The sequence below is a fragment of the Delphinus delphis genome, chromosome 10, assembly GCF_949987515.2.
Source record: "Delphinus delphis chromosome 10, mDelDel1.2, whole genome shotgun sequence".
Classification (NCBI taxonomy): Eukaryota; Metazoa; Chordata; class Mammalia; order Artiodactyla; family Delphinidae; genus Delphinus; species Delphinus delphis.
This window is the reverse complement of record NC_082692.2, coordinates 20,684,431-20,711,233: the sequence shown is the minus strand read 5'-3', so window position 1 is coordinate 20,711,233 and position 26,803 is coordinate 20,684,431. Positions and strand designations below refer to the sequence as shown.

The 26,803-nt window shown below is 40.6% G+C and overlaps 2 protein-coding genes across 17 annotated transcripts in view; both read left to right on the top strand.

Moving 5' to 3' along the window:
- The window catches only part of SLC17A3 (solute carrier family 17 member 3), a 294,893-nt gene that overhangs the window by 31,964 nt on the left and 236,126 nt on the right, over positions 1-26,803 (top strand). The window contains 3 exon segments of the mRNA XM_069541086.1: positions 171-258; positions 1,172-1,308; positions 10,347-11,237. Of these exon segments, the coding sequence (XP_069397187.1) occupies positions 171-258; positions 1,172-1,306 (223 nt within the window). The 3' untranslated portion in view covers positions 1,307-1,308; positions 10,347-11,237.
- The window catches only part of SLC17A1 (solute carrier family 17 member 1), a 246,272-nt gene continuing 236,112 nt past the window's right edge, over positions 16,644-26,803 (top strand). For 11 of the 16 annotated variants that reach the window (XR_009520962.2, XR_009520966.2, XR_009520961.2 and 8 more), the window contains exons 1-2: positions 19,379-19,912; positions 23,558-23,642. Coding sequence is in view for 5 of the 16 variants with exons in the window: in XM_060023427.2 (XP_059879410.1) it covers positions 23,615-23,642 (28 nt within the window). In the remaining 11 variants the exon portion in view is untranslated. Of the gene's footprint in view, positions 19,913-23,557; positions 23,643-26,803 lie in introns of all 16 variants that reach the window. The other 5 variants (XR_009520967.2, XM_060023428.2, XM_060023429.2 and 2 more) reach the window with 3 other exon arrangements.

Sequence of the window (26,803 nt, the reverse complement as noted above, 5' to 3'; positions counted from 1 at the left end):
CCATTTTTTCAAGTATGTGGGAGGAGGGTGTTGTTGATTTGTCTCAGTACCTTTCATTGAATATACACAGAGAGAGTCCTTTTTGACATAATTACTATATGATGGATTCATATGCTAAGCAGGGCTGAAGTGTCTATGGATCTAGCCTGGAACATTCCTGTCACCCACAGGCATTCCAGCTTTCTCATGGGAGCCTCGAGGGGAGCACAGATATCTGCTATCCTGGCACCCACTGTCAGTGGATTTCTTCTCAGTCAGGTAAAGTTTTCTTGTTAAGCATTCTTAAAACACTCTGCTGAATCCATTCATAAAGGTAATAGCATAAAAAAAAGTTTTCACATTTTGGATAATAAAATTAAATTGTGGGTAACTTTGTCATGAAGATCAACTTGGCAAAGAAAAATATAAAAGGATTTCCTTCATGACCTCAATCTTTACTTATTCTGAAACCAAAGCACTCACTAGTGATCCACTGGTAATATCCAGTCTTTGAAATCACACAGCCACATAGATGTCCTGTGAGAAGATGATGAATCCATGCATATATGCAACTTGCCATGTCTTCTGCAACACTTTGAAATTTTCATTTGCATAACCATGCAAAAGCAAAGAGATAATAAAATCAAATATGTTTAAGTGCCTGATACATGCAAGTATTATTACAGGTATTTCATATGCAGTAATCTCATTTAATTATTGATTCTCCCACCAATTATGAAAATGAAACATTATTGTCCTCATTTCCTGATGATTAAAATCTGATAGAATATGTCTTTCCACTAAGAGGGTGTAGAATTGGAATTCTCCTAACTTAGACCTGTCTAGCTCCAAAGCCCACAATCTTCTTCTTGCAAGATTCTTCTTGCACTGCAAGAAGAATTATTATCAGCATATGTATAGTCATGATTCGCACAAAAGAGAAAATGTACGGCACTTTGATAATAGGGACAAATACAATTCTGGAGGTTAATTGCAACGGTCCTTAAGTCCATTTTATGAAGAACATTCTGAATCCATTTTGAAATTCTTTCCATCAAACTATTAAGCTGTGTTCAGGAAATGAATTTCTACATGAAAACCCACTGGTGAACATTGTCTTCTAAACTGTTAATGAGTTTCATAGAAAAAGGGATGAAAGGGGTAATATTTACTTGAAGTTTTGTCTCCTCAGGACCCTGAATTTGGGTGGAGGAATGTCTTCTCCTTGTCATTTGCCATTAACACATTAGGACTGATCCTCTACCTTATATTTGGAAAAGCAGATGTCCAAGACTGGGCTAAAGAGAGGAAACTCACTCGTTTATGAAGGTAAAGAAAAATGATTTCATCTATGGTTATAACCAGAGAAGCACTATTTAATTTTTTTTAATTTTTATTTTATATTGGAGAATAGCTGATTTACAATTTTTTTAATTTTTATTTTATGGTGGAGTATTAAATTTTTAATTCTATGCCATTTTTCCTTCTTAGTTACCCCACCTTGGATGGAAAATCATTAGGCACCTTATTTCATAAACGAGAAGCCTTCAGTGATGAAAATACCAACAGAAAAAATTTTCTTTGCTGTAGCTCTTTTCAAATCTGAGATCAGTTCTTTATTTTACTCAGATTTCATTTTGAGAAAAATATAAGATGAATGAAAATTCAAATAAAATGATAGCCAAGAACATGTCATCTTCATAGAGTTAACAATGAATTCAGAGGAGCTGCTCTATGGGAGCCAGCAGGCTAGATTCACAGTTTTTGAATCTCTAAACAGGAAACTATGTTTTGAAACTCTTAATCGAGGGCAGTAACCTCCCTAGAGCAATGATTCCTCCTACTTGTGAAAATGAATATTAATTTATATATTTGTTGGGCTGGATATTGTCCATGTGTTCCTCCCTTTGTGTGCTCCACTCTCCTGCATCCTGCTCGGGCCCCAGGAGGCTGACCTGAGTGGTTTGCATCCCACACTTTCTTGTCCACTGCCTACTGCTGGATTTTCAGTGGAGGCAGGAGAGTGAGGATAGGGAGCATTTATCTCTAAAGTTCCTCCTCGTGGGGACTGCAGGTGGCTGATCCTTCCTGTATAGTTCACAGCTCCTAGCAGACAGCCCTCTCCACATAGTCTGGTAATTTCTCTCTTCCCATGTCTCATCAAACCTTTTTTGGCCTTTATGTTGCAAGTTCTGGGATTCTCAAGAATTATCTTGTGGTTTCCTTCCCACCTTCCCAATCCTGTGTAAATTGTCTCATTTAACACTGTCCTCAAATTACCCAGTGTGAGTCTCTTATGTTTCTCCTTCTAGGATCCAACTAATTTCAGTAGTTAAGTCATATATAAAGCTCAAAACATGAAATGGTTCAGTATTTCTTTATAATTTGTAGGTGTCAGTGGGTCATAGCATGTTCAGAGGGGCCAAAACTATGTTCTAGGTTGCTCCCCATGGTGATCTCTACTGTGTTGAATAGAGATTATAGCCATCAAGTTATTTTGTATAGAAGTGATGTGATGGCCGCTAGTTCTGAGTGTAAAATTAGGGCAAGGATATAGAAGGTCAAATTTGAATAAGCAACAACAATTACTGAGATTTTGCATAGTCTAGAATCTAGGCCCTTGGAACACTAGAGTAAATTAGACACAGTCACTATTGTCCATTCAGATGTGGCAGACACACATAATAATACATGGCAAGTGCATTGTCTTAGCTACAATAGCAGGGGGACATGCAGGTCATTACAGGAGACCAGATGAGGGGTTCCAATCCTAAGCTGAAGAGCACAGGAGAGATCTCCTTCTGCAAGTAATTCCTGAGCTAAATGTTAAAAGAGGAGTGTTATGGTAGAATTTTCCACACTGGAGCCCAACTTGTACAAAAGCATGAAAAAAAAAAAAAACATTTCTGAAGGGAATCACTTGCCTACATGGTCAGTTAGGGAAGGGCAGAAGATTAAGTTACGGAGGTGGGTGTGACCCTAACATGGAGGTCTTGTTCGCCATGTCAGGGAGCTACAAGCAATAGTGACATGGGCAGATTTTCTCTCTAGATAGGACACTCTGGCCCAATTCCAGAATCAGGAAGACTAGTTAGTGGTCCACACAGCAGCGGTGAGGACTGGACTAGGGCTGGAAGAGCTGAGATGGAAAGAAGAGAGATATGAGTAACGTTTAGGAGGCAGAAGTGAAAGATCATGGCATTTGGTTAGATAGATGCAGGGGAAGAGAGGAGTTAGGAGTCCTGGGCCTCTAACCTGAGATACTGAATAGAGAGTGGTCTGAATAACTAAGCCAGAGAATGCAGGAAGAGTCCTTTTCAGAGGGAAGATAATGAGTTGACTTTGGACGTGTGTTAGCAGTAATACTGGGATAAACAAGTGGGTGTGTGTATTAGTTTCATGGGCTGCCATAACAAAATACCACGAGCTTGTGGCTTAAGCAATAGTAATTTATTGTCTCACAATTCAAGAAGTCCAAAATCAACATGCCAGCAGAGTTGGTTCCTTCTGGGGTTTGTGAGGGAGAATCTGTCCCATGCTTCTCTGCTGGTAGCCTCAGGCATTCTTTGGCTTATAGATAGCTTTCTCTCTGTGTCTTCGTCTCATCTTCCCTCTCTACATATCTGTCTCTGTGTCAGAATTTCCCTGTTTTATAAAGACACAAGTCATATTTGATTAGGGCCCACCTTAATGACTTCACCTTAACTTGATCATCTGCAAAGACCGTATTTCCAAGTGAGGTGACATTTGGTACTGTGGGTTAGGACTTCCGCATCTTTTTGGGAGACACAGTTCAATGCATAACAGCAAGCCCAAAAAAAGCCAGACCATAAATCTGAAACTTGTAAAAAGACCTGGGATGGAGACAAAGATATAAAAGAACAGACGTTCAGTACTAAAGACATGAATATTTAATGCTCAGGAGGAGCCTGTGAATGAAAAAATACCAAGCCAAAGACAGAATGCCAACATTCAAGGAGTGGGCAGAATAAGAAATGCCCACACATAACAGAGCCAAAAGGATCAGGCTTGTACATGCGAGGAACAATGGGAGGACACAACTCTTATAGAAACGCATGAACATGGCCTTTAAGAAAGATGACAGATCAGCAATAAGTACACTGCAATTCAATTAGATGAGGTCAGGAAAGGAACATGGTCAACTTGTGATTAGAAGTTCACTGGTGGCTTTTTCATGACACATTTAGCAGAGATATGGGTGTGCAGGTCACTTTGCAGTTTGTTGGTGAGTGAATGAGAATGAGAGAGTAGAGAAAGCAAGAAAAATATTTTCAGGAATGGATGGGAATATAGCCAGAGGAGAATAGAGAGAAAGGAAGAGTGACCTAAGTGGGAAAAGGACTGGCCCAGGGGATGCTTTGGGGAAGAAACAGTGGAGCGGGAGCGAAGATATGGAAGGACAGGGTGAAGAGATGGAGCAAGGTCTTTGAAGACACAATAAGGATTCAGGTACAGGTTTGCCTTGAACATATAGAAGGAAAATATGAAATCAAAAACATGAATTTTCTCTTTAAGAAAGGGAGTCCAGGAAACCAGCAACAAACGAAAAAGCAACCTACTTAATGGGAGAGAATATTTGAAAATCATATATTTGATAAGGGGTTGAATATTTCAATATATTGAAAATACATAAAGAACTCATACAACTCAATAGCAAAAAAAAGCCAATCTGATTTAAAAATGGACAGAAGAACTGAGTAGACATTTTACAAGAGAAGACACACAAACGGTCAACAAGTACATGAAAAGGTGCTCAACATCATTCATCATCAGCGAAATGCAAATCAAAACCACGAGATATCATTTCATACCTATTAGAATGGCCATTATCCAAAAGACAAGAGATAACAAGTGTTTAGAAGGATATGGAGAAAAGGGACTCGTACAATGTTGATGAGAAGGTAGATTGGTGCAGTCACTATGGAAAACAGTATGGCGGGTCCTCAAAAAATTAAAAATAGAACTACCTCATGATCTAGCAATCCCAGTTCTGAGAATACATCTGAAGGAAATGAAAACAGTATCTCAAAGAGATAGCTACACTCCTATGTTCACTGCAGCATTATTCACGATAGCCAAGATATGGAAGCAACCCATCAATGGTAAATGAATAAAGAAGATATATATACACACACACACACACACACACACACACACACACACACACACACACACATACATATACATATATTTCAGCCATGAGAATGAAAGACATTCTGCACATGGATGGACTTTGAAGGCATTATGCAAAGTGAAATAAATCAGATAAAGACAAATACATATTACTTATATGGGAAATCTGAGAAAGCCAAACTCATAGAAACAGAGATTAGAATGGGGGTTACTAGGGGGTGGAGGATAGGGGCGAAAGGGGAGATGTTCGTCAAAGAGTATAAACTTGCAGTTATAAGACAGATAACTTCTGGGGATCTAATGTACAGCATAGTGATTATAGTTAATAATACTGTCTTATACACTTGAATGTTGCTAAGAGGGCAACATTTTAAATCTTAAACTTTTAAATCTTAAAAGTTCTCAACACAAAAAAAGAAATGGTAATTATGTGACGTGATGGAGGTGTTAGCTAACACTGTGGTGGTAATCATTTTGCAATATAAGTGTTTCTAATCAACACAATGTATACCTTAAACTTATACAATGTTAAATGTCAATTATATCTCAATGAAGCCAGGGGGGAAAAAAGAAAAAGAGTCCATTTTTTTCCTCAGTAAAATGCCTGCTGACTATACATGTTGAACTAAATTAAGGAGCTCCAAAGTAGATACATTTTTGTTTGATGAACCCTCTTTGTTCCCTATGATATTGATGTCCCCAAAGAAAAAGAAAATCCAGTTGGTGCTAATGAAACCTCTAAGCTCTCCCTGTTGGGCCGTATAACCTAAAGGCTCCATATGCTTGCATCAGCTGCAAGATCTTGATTATTAAATATATTATTAAAACATTTACCTTGAAAATGAAAGATGACTTAAAATTGAATCAGTTGATTAAAATGATTCTACCTTTAGGTGTATTATTTTTTTACAAGTTACAGACTACACAGTGAAAGTTCCTAAAATTTAGGATGGCTATTTTACTCTTCCTATTGCAATCAAGTTTTTAAGAGTGATTTCTGCTGTCTTTTCTGAAATCCAGAACACATACAAAAATATTTTCCCCATCCCGTTGTTGTTTTGTTTTTTGACTCTAATCTTCCTTAAATAGAGGAGGCACACCTGTATTGCTTGACAATAAAGAAGAAGAGGTAAAAATGGGTGCAGTGATGATTATGAGAGAGGGAAGACATTGGGTGGGATTATGGTGCCGCTTTGCCTTTGTGAGTGAAAGGTTGATCTGGGCACATAGCAGTTCATTCATGCAAGTCCACATGGCAGTGTCGTGGTGGGTTAGATGGGAGTCCATACGACAATATATTGGGTTATACAGGCCTGAATCACAGTACAACAAGGGTTGGTAACTCCATATGAGACGATACTGGGTATTAAAATGTCCATGTGGGAGCTTACTGATGGGTTTGTAGGTCTAGATGACTATACATTGGGTGTTGTGTGATATTGTGATTTATAATAAGAATTTTATATTTGGTCTTTGTCCCTTCCAAGCTTCCTAGCTCCTAAAAACCTCGGAATGTCCCAAGTGGAGAGGTATCTTTTGTTATGTTAACGTGGTTACTTTTGGAATGTACCAAAAGATGGGGGCTGCTTGCCAAGGGAATCCAATCTGGATTAGGGGGTGGAATTTTCAGTCACACTCCCGTGACCTTTGGGGAGGGGAGAGAGGCTGGAAGTTGAATCAATTGCCAACGGCCAATGTTTTAACCAATCATATTTACATAACGATGCCTCCATAAAAGCTCAAAGGAGTTGAGTTCAGAGAGCTTTCGGGTTGTTGAACCAGAGCATGTCCATGTGCTGGGCTCCCAACCCCATAGGGAAGAAGCTCTTGTGTTTGGGACCCTTTCGGACCTCACCGTATGTATCTCTTCATCTGCCTGTTCCTTTGTAGCCATTAATGTCCTTTGTAATAAACCAATAATCCAGTAGATAATTGGCTTCCTGAGCTCTGTGAGCAACTCCAGCAAATTAATTGAACCAGAGGAGGGGATCGTAGGAACCTCTGATTTACAACCAATATGTCAGAAGCACAGGTAACAACCTGGGTTTATGAGGAGCATCTGAAGTGGGGGCAGCCTTGTGGGTTTCAGCCCTTAAGCTGTGGGATCTGATGCTACCTCCAAGTAGACAGTGTCAGAATTGAGTTAGATTGTAAGACGCCTGGTCAGTGTCCATTGAGAACTGGAGAATTGCTTAGCAGTGTGTGAAAAAAACCCACGTTGTACCTTGTGCATATGACAGCGTGCGAGAGGAAGTAAGCCCACTTGGAAGCATATCATGTGTTGATTTATTCATTTGTCAACACATCGGGTGTTGGTTGCATATGACAGCACATTATTTGACAGGGCATTATTTCAGCACAGCCATTGTAGAATTTGTGATTTCATGAGAACTGTTCATCCTCTTCCTTGGCTCTAGATGAACCCACAGGTGTGAGGACAATAGTGCAAATGGGTGTGTGTGTGCCGATCTCCAGTACAGCCCAGTATTTGCGGCAGCCTCTCTGAGTCAGAGTTTTTCAAGAAAAGGGAATTGATTTTTCTTGAGTAATAACAGTAGTGGACATTTTCTAAAAGTTGCAGAATGGTTAAGTTGCTTGTCCAGGGTCACAGCAGTGAGTAGCAGAACTGAGATCCAATCTCAGGCAGTCTGACTGAAGAGTGTGTGCCTGAAACTTCTACGCTAAACTGCCCCTTAAAAGTATATTTTGGGCTTCCCTGGTGGCGCAGTGGTTGAGAGTCCGCCTGTTGATGCAGCGGACGCGGGTTCATGCCCCGGTCCGGGAGGATCCCGCATGCCGCGGAGCGGCTGGGCCCGTGAGCCATGGCCGCTGGGCCTGCGCGTCCGGAGCCTGTGCTCCGCAATGGGAGAGGCCACAACAGTGAGAGGCCCGCGTACCGCAAAAAAAAAAAAAAAAAAAAAAGTGTATTTTACTTGGATCAGGAATAGCTACCAGCTATCAAAAAATTATAAAATTTAATATAAACTATTTTATTAAATCTTCACAACCTTATGGATTAAGAAATTATTTCCATTTCCTCACAGGGAAGAGATTGAAGGGCCGGAAGGTTAAATGGCTTCCTCAAATGCTATTTGCGTTAGGGGCAAGAATTTTACAGCGGCCAAAATTCCACTGTATAGATTGATATAAATGTTAATCAAGACTGATATTTCTGTTGTTCTTCAAATACATTGTTGAGGTTGCACTGAGCACTTCATCATTTTATCCTGCTGGGTTGCTATCAAAGACTGTTTACCATAAGCTATAAGTTTCATCTGCTGGTCCCCATTAGCTCAAGTCTCACCCCAGAACTAAGTGCCCATCCATCAACCTGCTGGTCCTTCTACACACACATTCCATTAGTTGCTATTTCACCACCAGAGTAAACTCTGAATCAGAAAGCAGGAAGGCCAACTTAGGTCAGCCATCGAGGTCTGACTCAACCTCACGGAGGAGGTCTCTTCTCAGACACTAGGTCTTAGAATTGTTCCAATCAAGGGCAAGAGAGTCTTACCCTTCTGCTCTTCGTATGTGCTCACCTTTATCATTTCTGAATTCTTCAATTTGGGTCATTTGGGCAGAAGTGACCAGTGTCCTCCATAAAGGCTTCAGCCATCTGGCCTCCCCATTTGAGCACAGATGTGACCAGAGATGTGCTGACTGAGGATGGATTTTTGTTTGTATTCTGTATCCTTGCCTTCAGCCTATACACTCTGATCTCCCTTCTCATCACTCTGTGTGCAAACAATTCATTACCAGGCATACACACAGCCTCTAGTACAACATCTTTCTTATAGTAGTTTTAACGTGAATTTTTTTTTTAACGTGTATTTTTTTTTTTTTTGCGGTACGCGGGCCTCTCACTGCTGTGACCTCTCCCATTGCGGAGCACAGGCTCCGGATGCCCAGCCTTAGCGTCCATGGCTCACGGGCCCAGCCGCTCCACGGCATGTGGGATCTTCCCGGACCGGGGCACGAACCCGTGTCCCCTGCATCGGCAGGCGGACTCTCAACCACTGCGCCACCAGGGAAGCCCTAACATGAATTTTTAAGTAGGCATAATTTACATGATACAAGGAGTGAGCTTTTAAGTGTAAAACTACTGAGCTACTTTATTAAGATCAGAAGTTTACAGGTGATATTCAAAAAATAATGACGTGTATTGTGAAACTTTTGTTTCCCCAGGCAACACCAACCTGGGGCAGAAGTAGGGGGAAATGATTTACACTGATTGCACTGATCTGACTCCAGCCACAACCTGCTCCTACCAAGACTTCACCCTCCAATAAAGCTCAAATCTTTCTGAGAATCCCAATGAGGGACTTATTATCATGAGTTTTGAATTATCATTGCTATGTCAATATTTGGTGTCAAACCAACAAGAAATTTAAAACCATTTCCAATATGTTCATTTGATTCACTCCTTTTCATTATCTGTAAATTCCATTACACACATGAGTAGTCATCGTGGATGATATAAGTATCCCAGGAAGCTGTTCCTATACCAGATTAGCTCGCAGTAATTTAACTCTATCCATTTTTGACCCAAACCACACAAATGTAGCCTAATTTTTAGCCCAAATTAAGTATATTCCCACTTAAGCTTTGCCGTAGCAATATTAAACCATTCCCTCCATTACTTCATCACCCATCACTAGGGGGAGTCCAACAGAATGGTGATGGATAGTGGCCTTACACAATTGTGGTTAAAACTGGTTAAAATTTTCAAACACCTAAGACTATGTGAACACATTTCTAGTGCCCTGTCCCCCTCCACCGGAAGCTTGGAAACAGCCCATGCAAATGACAGGTTCTTAATCTTGTCACTGAGAGTACTATATGGATATGACTGACTGCTGAAGGCCCTGACATGGCTGTACCATGCTTCTTTGAGTCTTCAAAGTAAGCACATAATGAATATCCGGTGAACTGAACTGAAGCACCAGTGTACGGTCGGGCCACTCCGGATGGCTGTTCTCTTGCTCTCTGTACATCTCCTGCTCGACCTACACCTGCTTCACCTACGCCCTACTCACAGGAACGTGCTTTCCCCCTGCCCCTTAGGCCAGAATGGCTTCACCTGCTAGTTTATGAAAGGGAAACAGCTGTCCTCAAGATGGTCGTTACCCTGAGGGTCTGTGAGGGACGTGCCCCAGCTGCTGGTTTCCCTGGTAACTGATGAGCCAACCTGACGTCATTCCCCCTATAAATAGCCTCTCCACGCCCGCCCCCTCCATGGCGAAGGCTGCTGCCGTGTCCTGAAGACTGGCTGCCGCATACAGTGGGGTGATGCTCCTGGACCTGGTTTCAGACATGTAAGATCCCCTGTCCAATAAGCCATTGATGTCTCTGTCGCTGTCTCCAAGCTATTTCTTCGGTCTTGAGGCTGGGCAACTACCAGGCTTGCAGGCCTGCGGGGTGCAGACTGGTGAGTCAGCCAGAAGGCCGGGGAAACTCCTGTGAGCGCCACAATGTTGGGAAAAAAGGACAAGGAATGGAAAGTTGCGGGGAAAGACGTGGCTGTCCACTCGCGTGTGGGGGCCTGTAGCAGCTGTCTGCCATGAGAGGTAGCTTGCTCTTTCCATTATATTGATGATATCCTGTTAACCTCCGAGTCCCTTTCTAGTTTAAAAGTAGCAGCCCTGTGCTAGTGACTCATCTGATTGCACGGAGATGGCTGGTGAATAAGCCACTGTTTGGGGTCTAGAAGAGCTGTGTGTGAACTCTAGGACCCCCATGGACATCAGTAGTGACCAAGGGATCCGCTTTGTCGGCCATGAAGTTCAGGAATGGGCCGATAAGAATGGCACACACCGGCATCTTCCCCCGCCTCACAACCCCACTGCTGCTGGGCGGTGAATGAGCTGCTTCAACAACAGCTGAGACGGGAAACCCGCTCCTTCAACGTGTGGACACACCCCAGGAACGATCGGCCCAGTGCTGACGCCATGTTAACCCAGAGACCGCTAGTCAACGCCGTTCAGGTTCAACTGTTGACCACTGAAGGACCGTTGCCGACTGCTGGCCAGGACGATAACTCACTTTTGCCCTCGCCACAGGCTCTACCCCCAGGGGAACACATAACATGGCCCTGGGACTGGCAGGTAAGTCTCTGTGGTTTGGGTTTGCTGCCTCATGGAGAAGAGGATTAGAAAGAGAGTTAAGAGGTTTCACCTGTCTCCTACCCAGCCCCACCTAAAAGCACTAAGGTAATTAATCCGCGCCCCCGACTGGAGAAGGGCACCATTACACTAACCCTGCAGTCTGTTATATGGCCTCTCCAGTATTCGGCACTGGCTGTGGGGACTGAGGGTAGACAGGCCGTGGGGTCCTGCAGGCCAGGACAGAAACCACGGGCAGGGGTGGTGGTATCTCAATGCTGTTACTGCTTGTATTTTGCTCAATGGTCGTCATCTTCCCTGTATTGTGCCTGTTAAACACCTTACATTCCACCCCTCGTCTGAGCAGAGGGAATCTGTTCACAGACTGGGCGACAACAGTGGCCTCACTGTGAAATGAGTTTGATGGCTGGGTCTACAGGGAGACGCCGTCATGGTCCTCCTCTGGCCCCTCCATGACCCGATAAGCTCCTGACTCCATAAGTTTGCCCACCTCTTGGCCTCCTGATTCTCTTTCGCTGCTGTTGTCTGTATTGCATTTGTGGTAGCTGGTTGCAGTTTGCCTCTGTGCACCTGACCCCTCGGACCCCTCACTCCTCACAGTGTGAGGGGACAATGCGGAAGGTGGGGGGGCAAGATTGTAAGGGTCATGTGGGGTGTGTAGGGGTGGAGTATATGGAGGCTGCCCAAGATGGCTGTTCTCTTGCTCTCTGCCCATCCCCTGCTCTACCAGTGCCTGCTTCACCTCCACCCTGCTCACATGACTGACCTTCCTACGTACTTGCCCCGGCCTCAGCTAATCATTGTTCTAGCTTTAAATCAGGACGTCTCCATCATAATAAGTTATCAAAGGGGCTGTGAGGGGCATGCCCCTTTGCTGGTTCTGCTGGTAACCGATGAGCCAACCTGACATCAATTCCCCACATGAACGTGCTTTCCCCCTGCCCCTTAGGCCAGAATAGCTCCACCTGCTAGTTTATTAAAGGGAAACATCTGCCCTCGTGATGCTGTTAACCTGAGGGGCTGTGAGGAAAGTGCCCCCACTCCTGGTTTCCCCTGGTAGCTGATGAGCCAACGTGACGTCAAATCCCCTATAAATGGTCGCCTCCCCCTCCCCGTCCCCCCGCCCCCAGCGAAGACTGCTGTCATGTCCTGCCTGCCTTCCGCCCCACATGGTGCCACTGCAGGACCTTGCTTCGAACATTTAAGATTCCCTGTCCATTACACCATTGATGTCTGTCACTGACTCCAGGCTCTTTCCTCGGTCTCGAAGATGGGCAAGTACAGGGCTTGCAGGCCTGAGGGGTGCAGCCCAACCAGTGTCTTCCAAATGTCCTGTTGCACTTCATCATATGAGTTTCCAAGCAGAACTACCTTGTCCACTATGTCTTAAAGAAGTTTTGGTAAAATTGCTCCTTTAGTTTTTACCTGCAAACCCCTCGGAACCCTCTTCCCTCAAAGTCTGAGGGGCTGAACCACACTCACTTTTTCTCTCCCAGTAATCGCCTCTCTTTATTTCCTATGCAATTGTTACTGAATCAGCAATATTGAAATTGTGTGCCTCCCTGCATCATCCCTTAGGGTAAGGTTCTTTCCCCAATTTTCCTCATTCCCAGGGGCCTTTAGTCACTTATGAAGAGGTTCCCATCGGATTCCTCCATAAACCAAGCATATTAGGATTTTACTGATTATTATCAATAAGAACAGTTTAGGTTCATCCTGAGACAATCTCTACCTTAGCTGTATGTGTGATTAAAAAAAAAAAATCAATGTAGAGGTTCTTTCCCATCAAAAATTAAGAAGTCTTTGAATTAGTAACTGCAGTACACATTCTCAGTTCCCTTTGCCAGAACTACCTACCAATTTGCAGTGAGCTTTCATTCCCAACACCTGGCACCTGTTTGCCTTATTGGGTTTTGGGAGCCTGTTTTGCCTGCCAGCATGAATGTGCCTGGGGATTTATGTCCTCCTGGGAACAGGAGACCAGTAATCCATCGCCACAGAGATATAAATACTCCAGCTCCCTTGCTCCTACTGGGGACGTCTCTGAGGCAAAACCTGCACTGTCTCCCAAACTCCTAAGAATTGATCTGGACCTTACTCGATATCCCTTCTAGATCTTCTCTTCTCTGCCAGTTTTTCCTGGGAATGTGTCCTAACAGATCATTTTCACAGGAATCCTCATTTCAGGATCTGGTTCTTGAGAATTTGATCTAAGACAGTTGTTTCTGCAAGGGAACCTGGGATGCAGACTCTCAGGATAGACTTCTGGAGTTAAATCACTCACAGGCCAGATGGCACAAGGACCCTCTTGATGTTAGTAAGAGCAGTGGTAATAATCCTGGCCTACTGTAGCAGTATGATTACGAAGACCGTCTCCTGTGGGACACTGGGATGGGAAATGGGGTACTGGTGAAAGGACATGCACTGGCTTGGTTAATACTTCTAGTGTTGAGAGATATGGGGAAATAGCAATTATAACAACTTTGAAGCTGGCTCTTTGATGGTCAGTACCACTGAGGGCCTCGAGCAGGAGAATTACATCAGAGCATGACATGAAAGTCAGAAAATCTCCCTGGCAGCATTTAAAGATGCACGATCGCCAATAACCAGAAGGAAGACCTGTTCTGAAGATCAGACTCAGGATTTGATGGTCAGACTAGCAGAAACACAAAGACTGGATTTAAAGGCACAAAAATTATACTAAAGACAAGTTTGGGGTAAACCTGAAACTTATCCTGCAGGAGTGGCCATACCTGGTGCTGGCAGACAACAGCCTCTTTGTCTGAAGACCGCATAGAAAGCACAGTTGACACAGATGCCTTGCAAGAAAAAGCTTACTTGGTCAGTTTCTGTTATAGTTTCCTCTAATATCTGACAAATAATAAACCTAATGCTAGACAAATAACTAGGTCAGGTCTTAGTATGTCCTAACTGGTATAGTACTGGTCCCACTAAGGGAGGGAAGGGATTTTTCACCAATAAAGTGTCAGGAATAAGGAGAGTGTGTCTGGAATATGGGACCAGGCTTTTGGGGCAGAATGGAAGACTGGATAAGGGAGACTTTGTCAATACGGGGATACAATGCTGTGACTCAGGACTTAACGTTATATAAGCCTAAATGGGATGCCTGAAATCGTCCATTCGTGGAAAATTAGTAACTCAAAAGCAATACTAGGGCTGCCCCGGTGGCGCAGTGGTTGAGAGTCCGCCTGCCGATGCAGGGGACACGGGTTCGTGCCCCGGTCCGGGAAGATCCCACATGCCGCAGAGCAGCTAGGCCCGTGAGCCATGGCCGCTGAGCCTGCGCGTCTGGAGCCTGTGCTCAGCAACGGGAGAGGCCACAACAGTGAGAGGCCCGCGTACCACAAAAAAAAAAAAAAAAAGGCAACACTGCATGCCAGGTGGAATGGCGGAGAGTAATGCCATTTTAAAAGATTTATAGGATGCTAGGATGATGGCCTCTATCATATTCCCATTCAACTCACCATTTTGTGGCCCCAGCAAAAATGGATTGTAACAGAAGATGAAGGATTACCATAGACTTAACCCAATGGTAGTGTTAATTGTGTGTGTTGTGCCAGATGGCGTATTTTTAATAGAACAACTTTATTTTCAGCATGTATAGAAGTCCTAGTTCCCAGAAGAGAGGAATGCTTCCAGGAACGGGCTTAGTAAGGCTTCCAATAAGCCTAGAACTATGAATGCTGACTTGTCACGTTGGGATCCTCTTGCTGGTAGACCGAGAGTGAAAGAAAGAAGTCGCCATGCTGGCCAGGAGTATTTAACCCTGATCATTATGAGACGGTTGGTTGCTACCACATAATAGGGACAGAGACAAGTATGTCCAGAGCTCAGGGAATCCCACATTTTAACTATGAAAAGGTAATTACAGCACCTACATCAAAGTTATGGCATCAAACCTTCAGAGATGAATTATTGGGTTACCCCACTCTGCAGGCAACGCAAAGCAGCAAAGGTGCTGGCCAAGAGAGGAGACCTGTAATGGGTAGATGAAGAAAGATCATGAATATCAGTTACGTCCTTGGGACTGATTACGGCAGCAGGGGTGTAAATGTTTCATTAATCTTTTCTTCCTGAAGAATCAGTGCTATGAACTTAATGTGAAGGGAGAATGGAACTGAAGAGTGTGAAGGACAACCGAAGCTGTTGGTGCTCTGCCCTTATCTCCTGGGGTCCTTTGTATTTTGGAGCACACAAATTCCCCTTGTGCCTTCACTGGCAACAGCCAGCACACCCATCACTTGGTTTGAGGGCTGCCCTTGGGCTGCTGGAACCTACTTGATCTGTGCTCACTGAAAGGTAAAATTGTTTGGGGAGTTAGGACCTCCCAGAGGCAGCCCTTAGCCTGGGATTAATGGGTGCTGGCATATACACACTCCAACTTCTTTAGCTTTGGTTAGGAAAACTCTGAGGTATGGTTAAGGCTGTGCCCACTGCTCCCTTGCAGAATGAACCCCAAATTGCCTTCCTCCAGATTTAGCTTGTTACCGCACACTTGTTTGCTCTCCTTTATTTTTCTGCCCACTTCCCTCCTTCCCTGCTGTTTTTTTTTTTGTTTTGTTTTGTTTGTGTTTTTTGAACAAATTTACCATTTATTTGGGAAACATACTGTCTTGTTCAGGGCATGAATCTTATTACCTTACATTTGTCTTTGTAAACATAGTGTCAGTATATCTAAGAACAAGAAATAATTTTGTGTCCACAGTCTCAGATGAATATCACCCTCTTTTTTTTTTATTGGAGTGTAATTACTTTACAATGGTGTGTTAGTTTCTGCTTTATAACAAAGTGAATCAGTTATACATATGTTCCCATATCTCTTCCCTCTTGCGTCTCCCTCCCTCCCACCCTCCCTATCCCACCCCTCTAGGTGGTCACAAAGCACCGAGCTGATCTCCCTGTGCTATGCAGCTGCTTCCCACTAGCTATCTACCTTATGTTTGTTAGTGTATATATGTCCATGCCTCTGTCTCGCTTTGTCACAGCTTACCCTTCCCCCTCCCCATATCCTCAACTCCATTTTCCAGTAGGTCTGTGTCTTTATTCCTGTCTTACCCCTAGGTTCTTCATGACATTTTTTTCTTAAATTCCATATATATGTGTTAGCATACAGTATTTGTCTTTCTTTCTGACTTACTTCACTCTGTATGACAGACTCTAGGTCTATCCACCTCATTACAAATAGCTCAATTTCGTTTCTTTTTATGGCTGAGTAATATTCCATTGTATATATGTGCCACATCTTCTTTATCCATTCATCCGATGATGGGCACTTAGGTTGTTTCCATCTCAGGGCTATTGTAAATAGAGCTGCAATGAACATTTTGGTACATGACTCTTTTTGAATTATGGTTTTCTCAGGGTATATGCCCAGTAGTGGGATTGCTGGGTCATATGGTAGTTCTATTTGTAGTTTTTTAAGGAAACTCCATATCCTGCTGTTTTCATTGTTTTTCTGAAAATACTGCCTATTAAATCACTTTTACAGGAATCTTAATGTCAAGGTCTGCTTCTAGGAGAGGCAACAAATTTATTTTGGTAATAATATTAGTGTTATTTTGATGCTAATATGGGTATATTATAATAAAGCAAGAAAAGTAATTATATTAACTAAGACGTTCAACATAAGGGGAAAATGCAAGAGTATAAAATTAACGAACTTTAAAAGAAATCACTCTAACATTCAATTTGAATTGGAAATATTAGAATTTATGATTTTTCTCTTAAAAACTGTTTCCAAATTCTTCCACTGAAAAGGCCTAGGTGCAATGAGCACCCCAGTGCCCAGTGTGTGGTCTCCAAATGTTATTTCTTTCTGAAAGGAACCAGCACTCCTTAAAGTCCAGGTCTGGGAAGAGAAAATATTTGGGGACGCTGGAATATAATTTGTGCTAGAGAATAAGGAAGCTAACCAAGATCATTAGGGTCGTGTCATAATGACATAGAAGCCAGCTTGAAGGGACTCTTGCTGGCCAAAGAGGAGACAATCTGAGAATCAAAATAGAGTAAGGACTGTGATGGATTGAAACACATCAAGTTCCATGAGGTCATAATTTTACTTGGTCATCTTTGCTAAGGCACTAAATTATTATTCTGGAATTTTATAAAGTATTTATCCTGACTTTCCCATTATTTGATTAGGTATATTTTCCAAATATTTGATTAGGTATATTTCCTGTTTTGTAGAAAATTCCAGCTCATAAACGAAGGCATGACAGAATTACAAAATCACCATTTTGCAACTTCTAATGAAATAACAGTTCTAGGTAACATTAACAACAGCTAAAATCACAGGTGAAAGGTTAAGTACTTTATTAGTGAATAAGTCAGAGAATATCTGAACCCCCTGATCAGTCTTACTAAAAGTGAGACAACCTGCTATGGTGAAAGCATCCAGCACCCCTACGAAGTATTCATGTCCTGAATCTAACCAAGTCTCTCTATATACTTAGTAGTTCCCAGGATATAAGGGGATAAAGAAATATATCAAATGACACAGGAAGCAATTAGCCAAATCAATTATGAGAGTCATTCTGCAAATGACTCTTGTATTATTGTTGTTTTAAATAACAGCAAGTAGAAAACAGGGGGAGGAATTGTTAGGAAATTAAAGAGAGCCGAGAGCCATAACAATTGAGTGTCATATGTGGATCTTGTTTGGATCTTCATTTAAATAAATCAAGTATAAATGGATAACCTTGAAGCAATTAGGAAAATTTTCATAATGACTGGATATTAGATGATATTAAGGAGTTATTGTTTATTTATTAGATATGCTGATGGCATGTTACGTTTTCAAAAGTCCTAATGAACTATGTAGTCATGCTGTACTTTTTGCAGGAGTAATGACATGATATAATACAGAAAACAACCTTTGGGTATATGGAAACTCGAATGGCCAATTATTGAAAATTGTGGAAACTGGTTAAGGGGTACATGGTTATATTAGACTGGTCTACTTTTTTTTTTTTATGTTTGAAACTTTCCATAATGAAATGTTAAACTTAAAAACTTAATAAGGAAAACACAGAATCCAGATGTGGAATCCAGAAGTAATTTCAAAGGGTATGACAGAGCAGTGTAAAGCTTTGGGGCCAGCAAATAGAATGATGGTTCCCTCCTGGGTAATCAGTACCTAGAACTGGGGATATTGACACCAGATAGGAAGGTTGTTTACTTAAAACGTGGACATTAAACAGCTGCTGACCTGGGACTTTCAATCAATAAAAGGGCCCCTTCCCAGAAAATGTCAGAAGTTGCCAGCCTTCGTGTCAGACAGGACAAACAGCACAAACATCCTGGAATAGCCAGATGAAAATCAGCAGAACCTAGACTTCAGAAAAAGAAAACAAAACCCAGCTGTATATGACAAGACATCAAAGTCTCTTGGGCAAATGGGTTAAGGTTTTCAACATTTTAAAAAACTTTTTATTGGAGTCTAGTTGATTTACAATGTTGTGTTATTTTCAGGTGTACAACAAAGTGAATCAGTTATACATATACATATATCCACTTTTTTTAGATTCTTTTCCCATACAGTTCATTACAGAGTATTGAGTAGAGTTCCCCGTGCTATACAGTAGGTCCTTATTAGATATCTATGTTATATATAGTAGCGAGTATAGGTCAATCCCAATCTCCCAATTTATCCCTCGCCCCCTTACCCCCTGGTAACCATAAATTTGTTTTCTACATCTGTGACTCTACTTCTGTTTCAACATTTCTTGAGAGAGAAAATAACTTGTTTAATTTATAGAGCATCTTCTATGTGCCAAACATTTATTGGGCACTTTAAAAGCACACTAAAAAAAATTTAAATGCTTAAGTATGTAAGAAACTATAGTGCACAATTTTTTATTTAAGGGTTTAGATGTCCCTATCTGCTCAGTAGTTTGCCTTCAAAGGGTTCCAAGGTAAAATGCTCCCAAGTACTGCTATAGATAGGAGGCTGAACCAGCAGAACTTACAGTCAATGCAGGAGAAGCCACAAGGGAATTCATACTCTTCAGAGGACACAACTCAATAAAATGTACCTCATTCTGAGTAGCTTGAATATTAAACAGATGTGACCTTTGGAAGAGATGGCAAAAGGAGTGTGGGGGGAGGAGGGATGAGACGGAGGGAGAGGAAGGGAAGAGGAAAAGAGAGGAGCGGCAGAAGGGAAAGGAGGGAAGAAGGAAGGATGGAAAGGAGGGAGGGAAGAAGGGGGAAAAAGCCAATAGGTCATTTATAAGGCATTTAGAAAACCATAGCATGCCTGTAAAAATAGTTCTGTACACACAGAACCATCCTCAATAGAAAAATCCTGGAAATTCTTATGGGGCAGGCAGGTTCTACTTCCTGGTAGGGACAGAGACTGGTGGTGTCTGTCTGTCATGGTCATGAAATTATTGGCAAATTTCTAGGAGGTTTCTGGTCCATCGGATGACTTTAAGACTTGCACTCCTCCCCTGAAGATTCAAGGCAAGAATGTAAGTGAAGTTAAAAATTAAGTTTTCAGCTTTGACCTAGGGAGATCAAAAGATATGAAGAATTTAAATGGCTGAAATTAGCAAATCCTGTAATTCAGTATTTTTAAAAGTTGAGAGGAAAGTCTGCACAGGGGAAGAAGGAATCGCTTTTCTGTCCTGAATCAGGTTAGTGACTATACGCTTATCTACTATTCATTAAATGAAATTTACAATTAATTAATTCCCCAGGAGGATTAATCAGGAGGGCTCCGTTGTTAGAGATCTGATCAAAGGTATTTAGCAATCTGGGGAAATCTGGGGGGAAAATATGTATTTTCGCAAGTCTTTCACAAGGGAAAGAAAAAAAATTTGTAGGGATGAATGTGAGCTGGACAGTTATGTGGATAGACAAGGAAAGAGAAGTGTGTGTTGTGGTGGATGGTGCTTGTGTATTTGTGAGTGGTGTGTATGTGGTGGAGAGTACATGTGTGTTCATGATGTATGTGATGGTGGTGGTGGTGTGTGTGTGTACTGAAAAAAACAGCAGGCAGACATTCCAATGTGTAATAATGGTAGTTGACAAACTGCTCATTTAAATACACTTTGCAAATCCAATCTTAGGAATTTTAAGTGTCTTTTGAGCATCTGCTGTCATATATGCTGATATGGTCAAAACTCTTGTTTGATTCACCCACTTTTCTGAGCTTCCTACCAACAAAGGCAGACCTGGCAGCAGGAGTCCTTTTGTCCAAGGTAGTAGGGAGAATGATTTGCCTCTCCTTATAAGGGTGCTATTAAAAAGCAGATCTTTAACTCTATGAAGATATAAGAAAAATAAAGGAATTTATTTTACCTTTAATTCCTTTTCTGACATCTTTCCTTTCTTTTTGTACATCCAAGTTTCTGACCTTTAGCAATCTCCTTCTGTCTGAAAACTTCTTTTCATATTCCCTGCAGGGTAGGTTTCCTGGCAATAAATTCCCTCAGGTTTTTTGTGTTTATTAGTCTTTATTTCTCTTTCACTTTTTTTTTTAAAAAATTCATTCACATTCTTGCATGTAGCTCAAGTTTCTTTTTTTTTTTCCAACATCTTTATTGGAGTATAATTGCTTTACAATGTTGTGTTAGTTTCTGCTGTATGACAAAGTGAATCAGCTATATGTATACGTATATCCCCATATCCCCTCCCTCTTGCGTCTCCCTCCCAACCTCCCTATCCCACCCCTCTAGGTGGTCACACAGCACAGAGCTGATCTTCCTTTTTTCAGAACCTTTTTTTTTTAATTTTAGATTCCATATATATGTGTTAGCATACGGTATTTTTTTTCTCTTTCTGACTTACTTCACTCTGTATGACAGACTCTAAGTCCATCCACCTCACTACAAATAATTCAATTTCATTTCTTTTTATGGCTGAGTAATATTCCATTGTATATATGTGCCACATCTTCTTCTTTTTTTAAACATCTTTATTGGAGTATAATTGCCTTACAATGGTGTGTTAGTTTCTGCGTTATAACAAAGTGAATCAGCTGTACATATACATATGTTCCCATATCTCTTCCCGCTTGCATCTCCCTCTGTCCCAACCTCCCTATCCCACCCCTCTAGGTGGTCACAAAGCACTGAACTGATCTCCCTGTGCTATGTGACTGCTTCCCACTAGCTATCTATTTTATGTTTGGTAGTGTATATATGTCCATGCCACTCTCTCACTTTGTCACAACTTCCCCTTCCCCTTCCCCATATCCTCAAGTCCATTCTCTAGTAGGTCTGTGTCTTTATTCCCGTCTTGCCCCTAGATTCTTCATGACCTTTTTTTTTCTTAATTTCCTTACATATATGTGTTAGCATACGGTATTTGTTTTTCTCTTTCTTACTTACTTCACTCTGTATGACAGACTCTAGGTCCATCTACCTCACTACAAATAATTCAACTGCATTTCTTTTTATGGCTGAGTAATATTCCATTGTATATATGTGCCACATCTTCTTTATCCATTCATCTGTTGATGGACACTTAGGTTGCTTCCATGTCCTGGCTATTGTAAATAGTGCTGCAATGAACATTGTGATACATGACTCTTTTTGAATTATGGTTTTCTCAGGGTTTATGCCCAGTAGTGGGATTGCTAGGTCATATGGTAGTTCTATTTTTAGTTTTTTAAGGAACCTCCATACTGTTCTTCATAGTGGCTATATCAATTTACATTCCCACCAACAGTGCAACAGGGTTCCCTTTTCTCCATAGTCTCTCCAGCATTGATTGTTTGTAGATTTTTTGATGATGGCCATTCTGACCACTGTGATGTGATACCTCACTGCAGTTTTGATTTGCATTTCTCTAATGATTAATGATGTTGAGCATCCTTTCATGTGTTTGTTGGCAATCTGTATATCTTCTTTGGAGAAATGTCTATTTAGGTCTTCTGTCCATTTTTGGATTGAGTTGTTTGTTTTTTTGATATTGAGCTGCATGTTCTGCTTGTAAATTTTGGAGATTAATCCTTTGTCAGTTGCTTCATTTGAAAATATTTTCTCCCTTCTGAGGTTTTCTTTTGTCTTGTTTACAGTTTCCTTTGCTGTGCAAAAGCTTTGAAGTTTCATTAGGTCCCATTTGTTTATTTTTGTTTTTATTTCCATTCCTCTAGGAGGTGGGTCAAAAAGGATCTTGCTGTGATTTGTCATAGAATGTTCTGACTATGTTTTCCTCTAAGAGTTTTATAGTATCTGGCCTTATATCTAGATCTTTAATCCATTTTGAGTTTATTTTTGTGTATGGTGTTAGGGAGTGTTCTAATTTCATTCTTTTACATGTGGCTGTCCGGTTTTCCCAGCACCACTTATTGAAGAGGCTGTCTTTTCTCCACTGTATATTCTTGCCTCCTTTATCCAAGATAAGGTGACCATATATGCGTGGGTTTATCTCTGGGCTTTCTATCCTGTTCCATTGATCTATATTTGTTTCTGTGCCAGTACCATATTCTCTTGATTACTGTAGCTTTGTAGTATAGTCTGAAGTCTGGAAGCCTGATTCCTCGAGCTCCGTTTTTCTTTCTCAAGATTGCTTTGGCTATTCAAGGTCTTTTGTGTTTCCATACAAATTGTGAAATATTTTGTTCTAGTTCTGTGAAAAATGCCATTGGTAGTTTGATAGGGATTGCATTGAATCTGTAGATTGCTTTGGGTAGTATAGTCATTTTCACAGTGTTGATTCTTCCAATCCAAGAACATGGTATATCTCTCCATCTGTTTGTATCATCTTTATTTCTTTCATCAGTCTCTTATAGTTTTATGCATACAGGTCTTTTGTCTCCCTTGGTAGGTTTATTCCTAGGTATTTTATTGCAGTGGTAAATGGGAGTGTTTTCTTAATTTCATTTTCAGATTTTCATCTTTAGTGTATAGGAATGCAAGAGATTTCTGTGCATTAATTTTGTATCCTGCTGCTTTACCAAATTCACTGATTATCTCTAGTAGTTTTCTGGTAGCAGCTTTAGGATTCTCTATGTATAGTATCATGTCATCTGCAAACAGTGACAGTTTTACTTCTTTTTCACTTTTGAGGGATATCTTCACTGGATTTAGAATTATAGTTTGGCAGGATCTGTTTGTTTTCTATAGTTTTCAGATTTTCTCTATATTTAGTAATCAACAAATATATCATAAAAATGAAATGTGAAAGCAAGAACGTGATAGAGTTGAAAGGGGTACTGGTATGACAAAGCAAATTTCCCTTGGATTAATGTTTTAAATCAGAGAGGAGTGTAGGTGGATTTTGCTCAGTTCCTCCCTGAGTTATGCTGACATCAGTGTGTTTTGCACTTGCAGTGGATAGAGAACAAACCCTTCAGCAAGAAGAGAAGCAACCGGAACACTCTTATGTAAATGGATAACCAGGTCCCTCCCAGGAAAGGTAGAAATTATTCTCTGTTCTGTCACATAGGTTTTCTCCTTCTCAAATATGACACCATAGATTCCATGTGAGAGGCTTTTGTCCATAAAAGTATGTATGGGGTCTTAGAAATGTTCAGGAAAGGAGGTGAAAGAAAAAAAAAAGAGTCCTGCTATGGTTTTCCATTAGAAAAACCCTAAATAAAAAAATCCTTGTATCTAGATTGTTTACACTTTGTTATTTTGATTCTTATACACTTGTCAGTTTATCACTTGGTGCAGAATATCAGAAAGAGGTGCACTATTTTGGTTTTATCTCAAGGAGAAAGAGACAGATCCATGGATGCAAGTGAGGCAGGATGAATGTTCTTGAGTCACTGCACCCTTGTATATCAACAGGTGGATATTTACAGAATATTTTTTTAGACTAACTGTTTATCTCAAGCAGGGCAGGGGAAAAACAATAAGGAATTACTGCTATCAGATTAGTGTTAGGTCCATGTCATAGTGGACAAAATTCTAGAAGAGAGGGTGGGCAACAGATTACATACTCTTTCAATTTATATAAATGTTAGTGGGCTATTAAATTTTATATTTCTTGTATCAATTTTGATATTTTTATATTGTTCCTTTGAATTTGAATCTATATTCAAATTTATACATGAACATATAAAAGATAGAAACATGTATAAGACATAAGCATATATACATATATATATAATTGATTCCTGCCTTTATGCTTAACATATCCTCCCTTTTAGGTTCTTTGGGTTTGTCCCTTTGTTCATTTTCCAAGTCTTTGAGTTCTCTCTTCTTTTCTGATAAATATGTTTAGGAGTGTACAATTTGCTCTAACTTTCCATGAGTTTGACATGTAGTGTCTTACCGTTACTCGGTCCCAAGCACTTTAGAACACCCCTTGTGACTTTTTTTTTTTTACATCTTTATTGGAGTATAATTGCTTTACAGTGGTTTGATTTTTAGATTTTTAAATATTTTATTGAAGTGTAGTTGATTTACAATGTTGTGCTGATTTCTGCTGTACAGCAAAGTGACTCAATTATACACATATATATTACACATAAATATACACATATATATATATTCCTTTTCTATATTCTTTTCTAATTTCCTATGATTTCTTTAATTCAAGACTTAGTTAGAAGTAAAGCATGTTCTTCCTGGAGCAACGTAGAGGAAAACAAAACAAAAGGGCACCCCTAAGTGACCATGACAAGCCCTCCTCCATACATGGTGAGGATTAGGTTGTTTAGAAAGCTTTGGAGCAAGTCATCTTGGTGTATGTGTGTACATGTGTGGTTTGAGATGTTTTTCAGATGACCCAAGGCCAGTGAGTTTAAAATGAAAGGAAGGGCTCGGTAATGATTAAATTTCTGAGGCATTCTTTTCTTCCTTCTGCTCAGTTCCAAGGTTCAAACAGGGCAAAAATTTTTGCCTGTCTCCCTGGAAAGTTAGGAGGCAGTGTATTTACCCTTCACTGCCTCAGTAAGTCTTTGGCATCTAAACGTTTAGGGAAGGGGTCTCTTACTAGACCTTCCCACTGCCGGGGCTTTGGTGTCTGACTCCTGTTGTCCCCATTCCCTGGGAATCCAGAAAAACCCCTGAGATCAAATGTCTTCAGGGTAAAATCTTCCTTTAACGATCAGTTTATGCCCTGAAGACTGTCTTCACAAAATCTTTGGCCTGAATATCTCATCTTTCCTGCCAGATCATCCACACTTTCAATGAAATGTTATTTTAAATATATTTTATCTAATATTCTTATCTGTTTACAAAGGGAATCAGTCCAGAAAACTTATTTTCCGGGCACTAATGTTTCTCTTTTCACTTAATATATCTAAATAGTAACCCACATTTGTACCTAAAGAGCTTCCTCATCATTTTTTAGAGTTGCATATGAATTTGGTATGAATATATTATAATTTATTTAACTAATTATTGATTTATCTAATTTGTTTAAAATCTTTTACTGTTGTTTCAAACAATTCTTCAAAAATGGATAATGATATAAAATTCAATTCAGTGAGATTACTGAAAAAATATTTATGCAACTAAATAAAATAGCCTCAAATATATAAAAGCAAAATTAACAGTACGTTAAAAAGATACAAAAATCCTAATAAAATATTAGCAAAACAAATTGAAGAATTTATAAAAACATTTTTAAAAATCATGAACACTAAGTCCAGCTTAACATAGGAAAGGAAGAATCGTTTTATATTAGAAAGTAGATAACTGTCATTCAACACAAATTAAAGAGAAAAACTGTACGATGATCTCAATAGATATACAAAAAATATCTTTATGAAATTAACATTTATTCCCAATGAACACTATTAGGTAACTAGGAATATGTAATGGACAGAACTCTAAGATGGCCCCTTTGCATTCTTGGGTGGAACCAAACTGCAAAGGACAAAGCAGAGAGCTCAGAGGACAGAGCCAAGAGCCACAGGGATTATCCCCAGGCCTTGAGAAAGATCCAACATTTGTCTAGCTGAACTTCAAAACTCTTATGGATCAATGACTCCTTTTTACTCTCCATTTTTACCCTTTGGAACTAGAATGTCTGTATCAGTTATTCTGTGCCTGTCCCACCACTGTACAGTGGAAGTTTTGGGGGCATGTAACTTGTGTCCTTAGTTTCACAAGTCCACAGATAGTTACTGCACCAAGGGTGGTTTACTTTTAGAAGCCTCATCCACACCTGTTTTAGATGATTTGGATCATGAGATTTTGGAAATTTGAGCTAATGAGATTTTGATGAGGCTTTGGACTTGAGTTGATGCTATAATGAGATGAGACCTTTAGGAACCTTGGGAATGGGGTATGTTTTGCATAAGGGATGAAAATGGATCTTCCGGGACCAGATGGTGAACTGAAGTGGGTAGAAATCTAAGCCTGCCCACAAGATCCTGGCCCCTGGTATACATACACCTTCCTCCAGTTTTTGAAGCAAACACTAACCTAGGTGCTGCTTGAAGGGATTTTGCAGATCTAATCATGGTCCCTAATCAGCTGATCTTAAAATAGGGAAATTATCCAGGTAGGACAGATCTAATCATGAGAGCTCTTTAACTCTGTGTCTAGAGGTCAGAGAGCAGTTAGAGAGGTTCAAAGCATGAGAGGGATTCAATATAAGAGAGATTTACAATAGCCCAG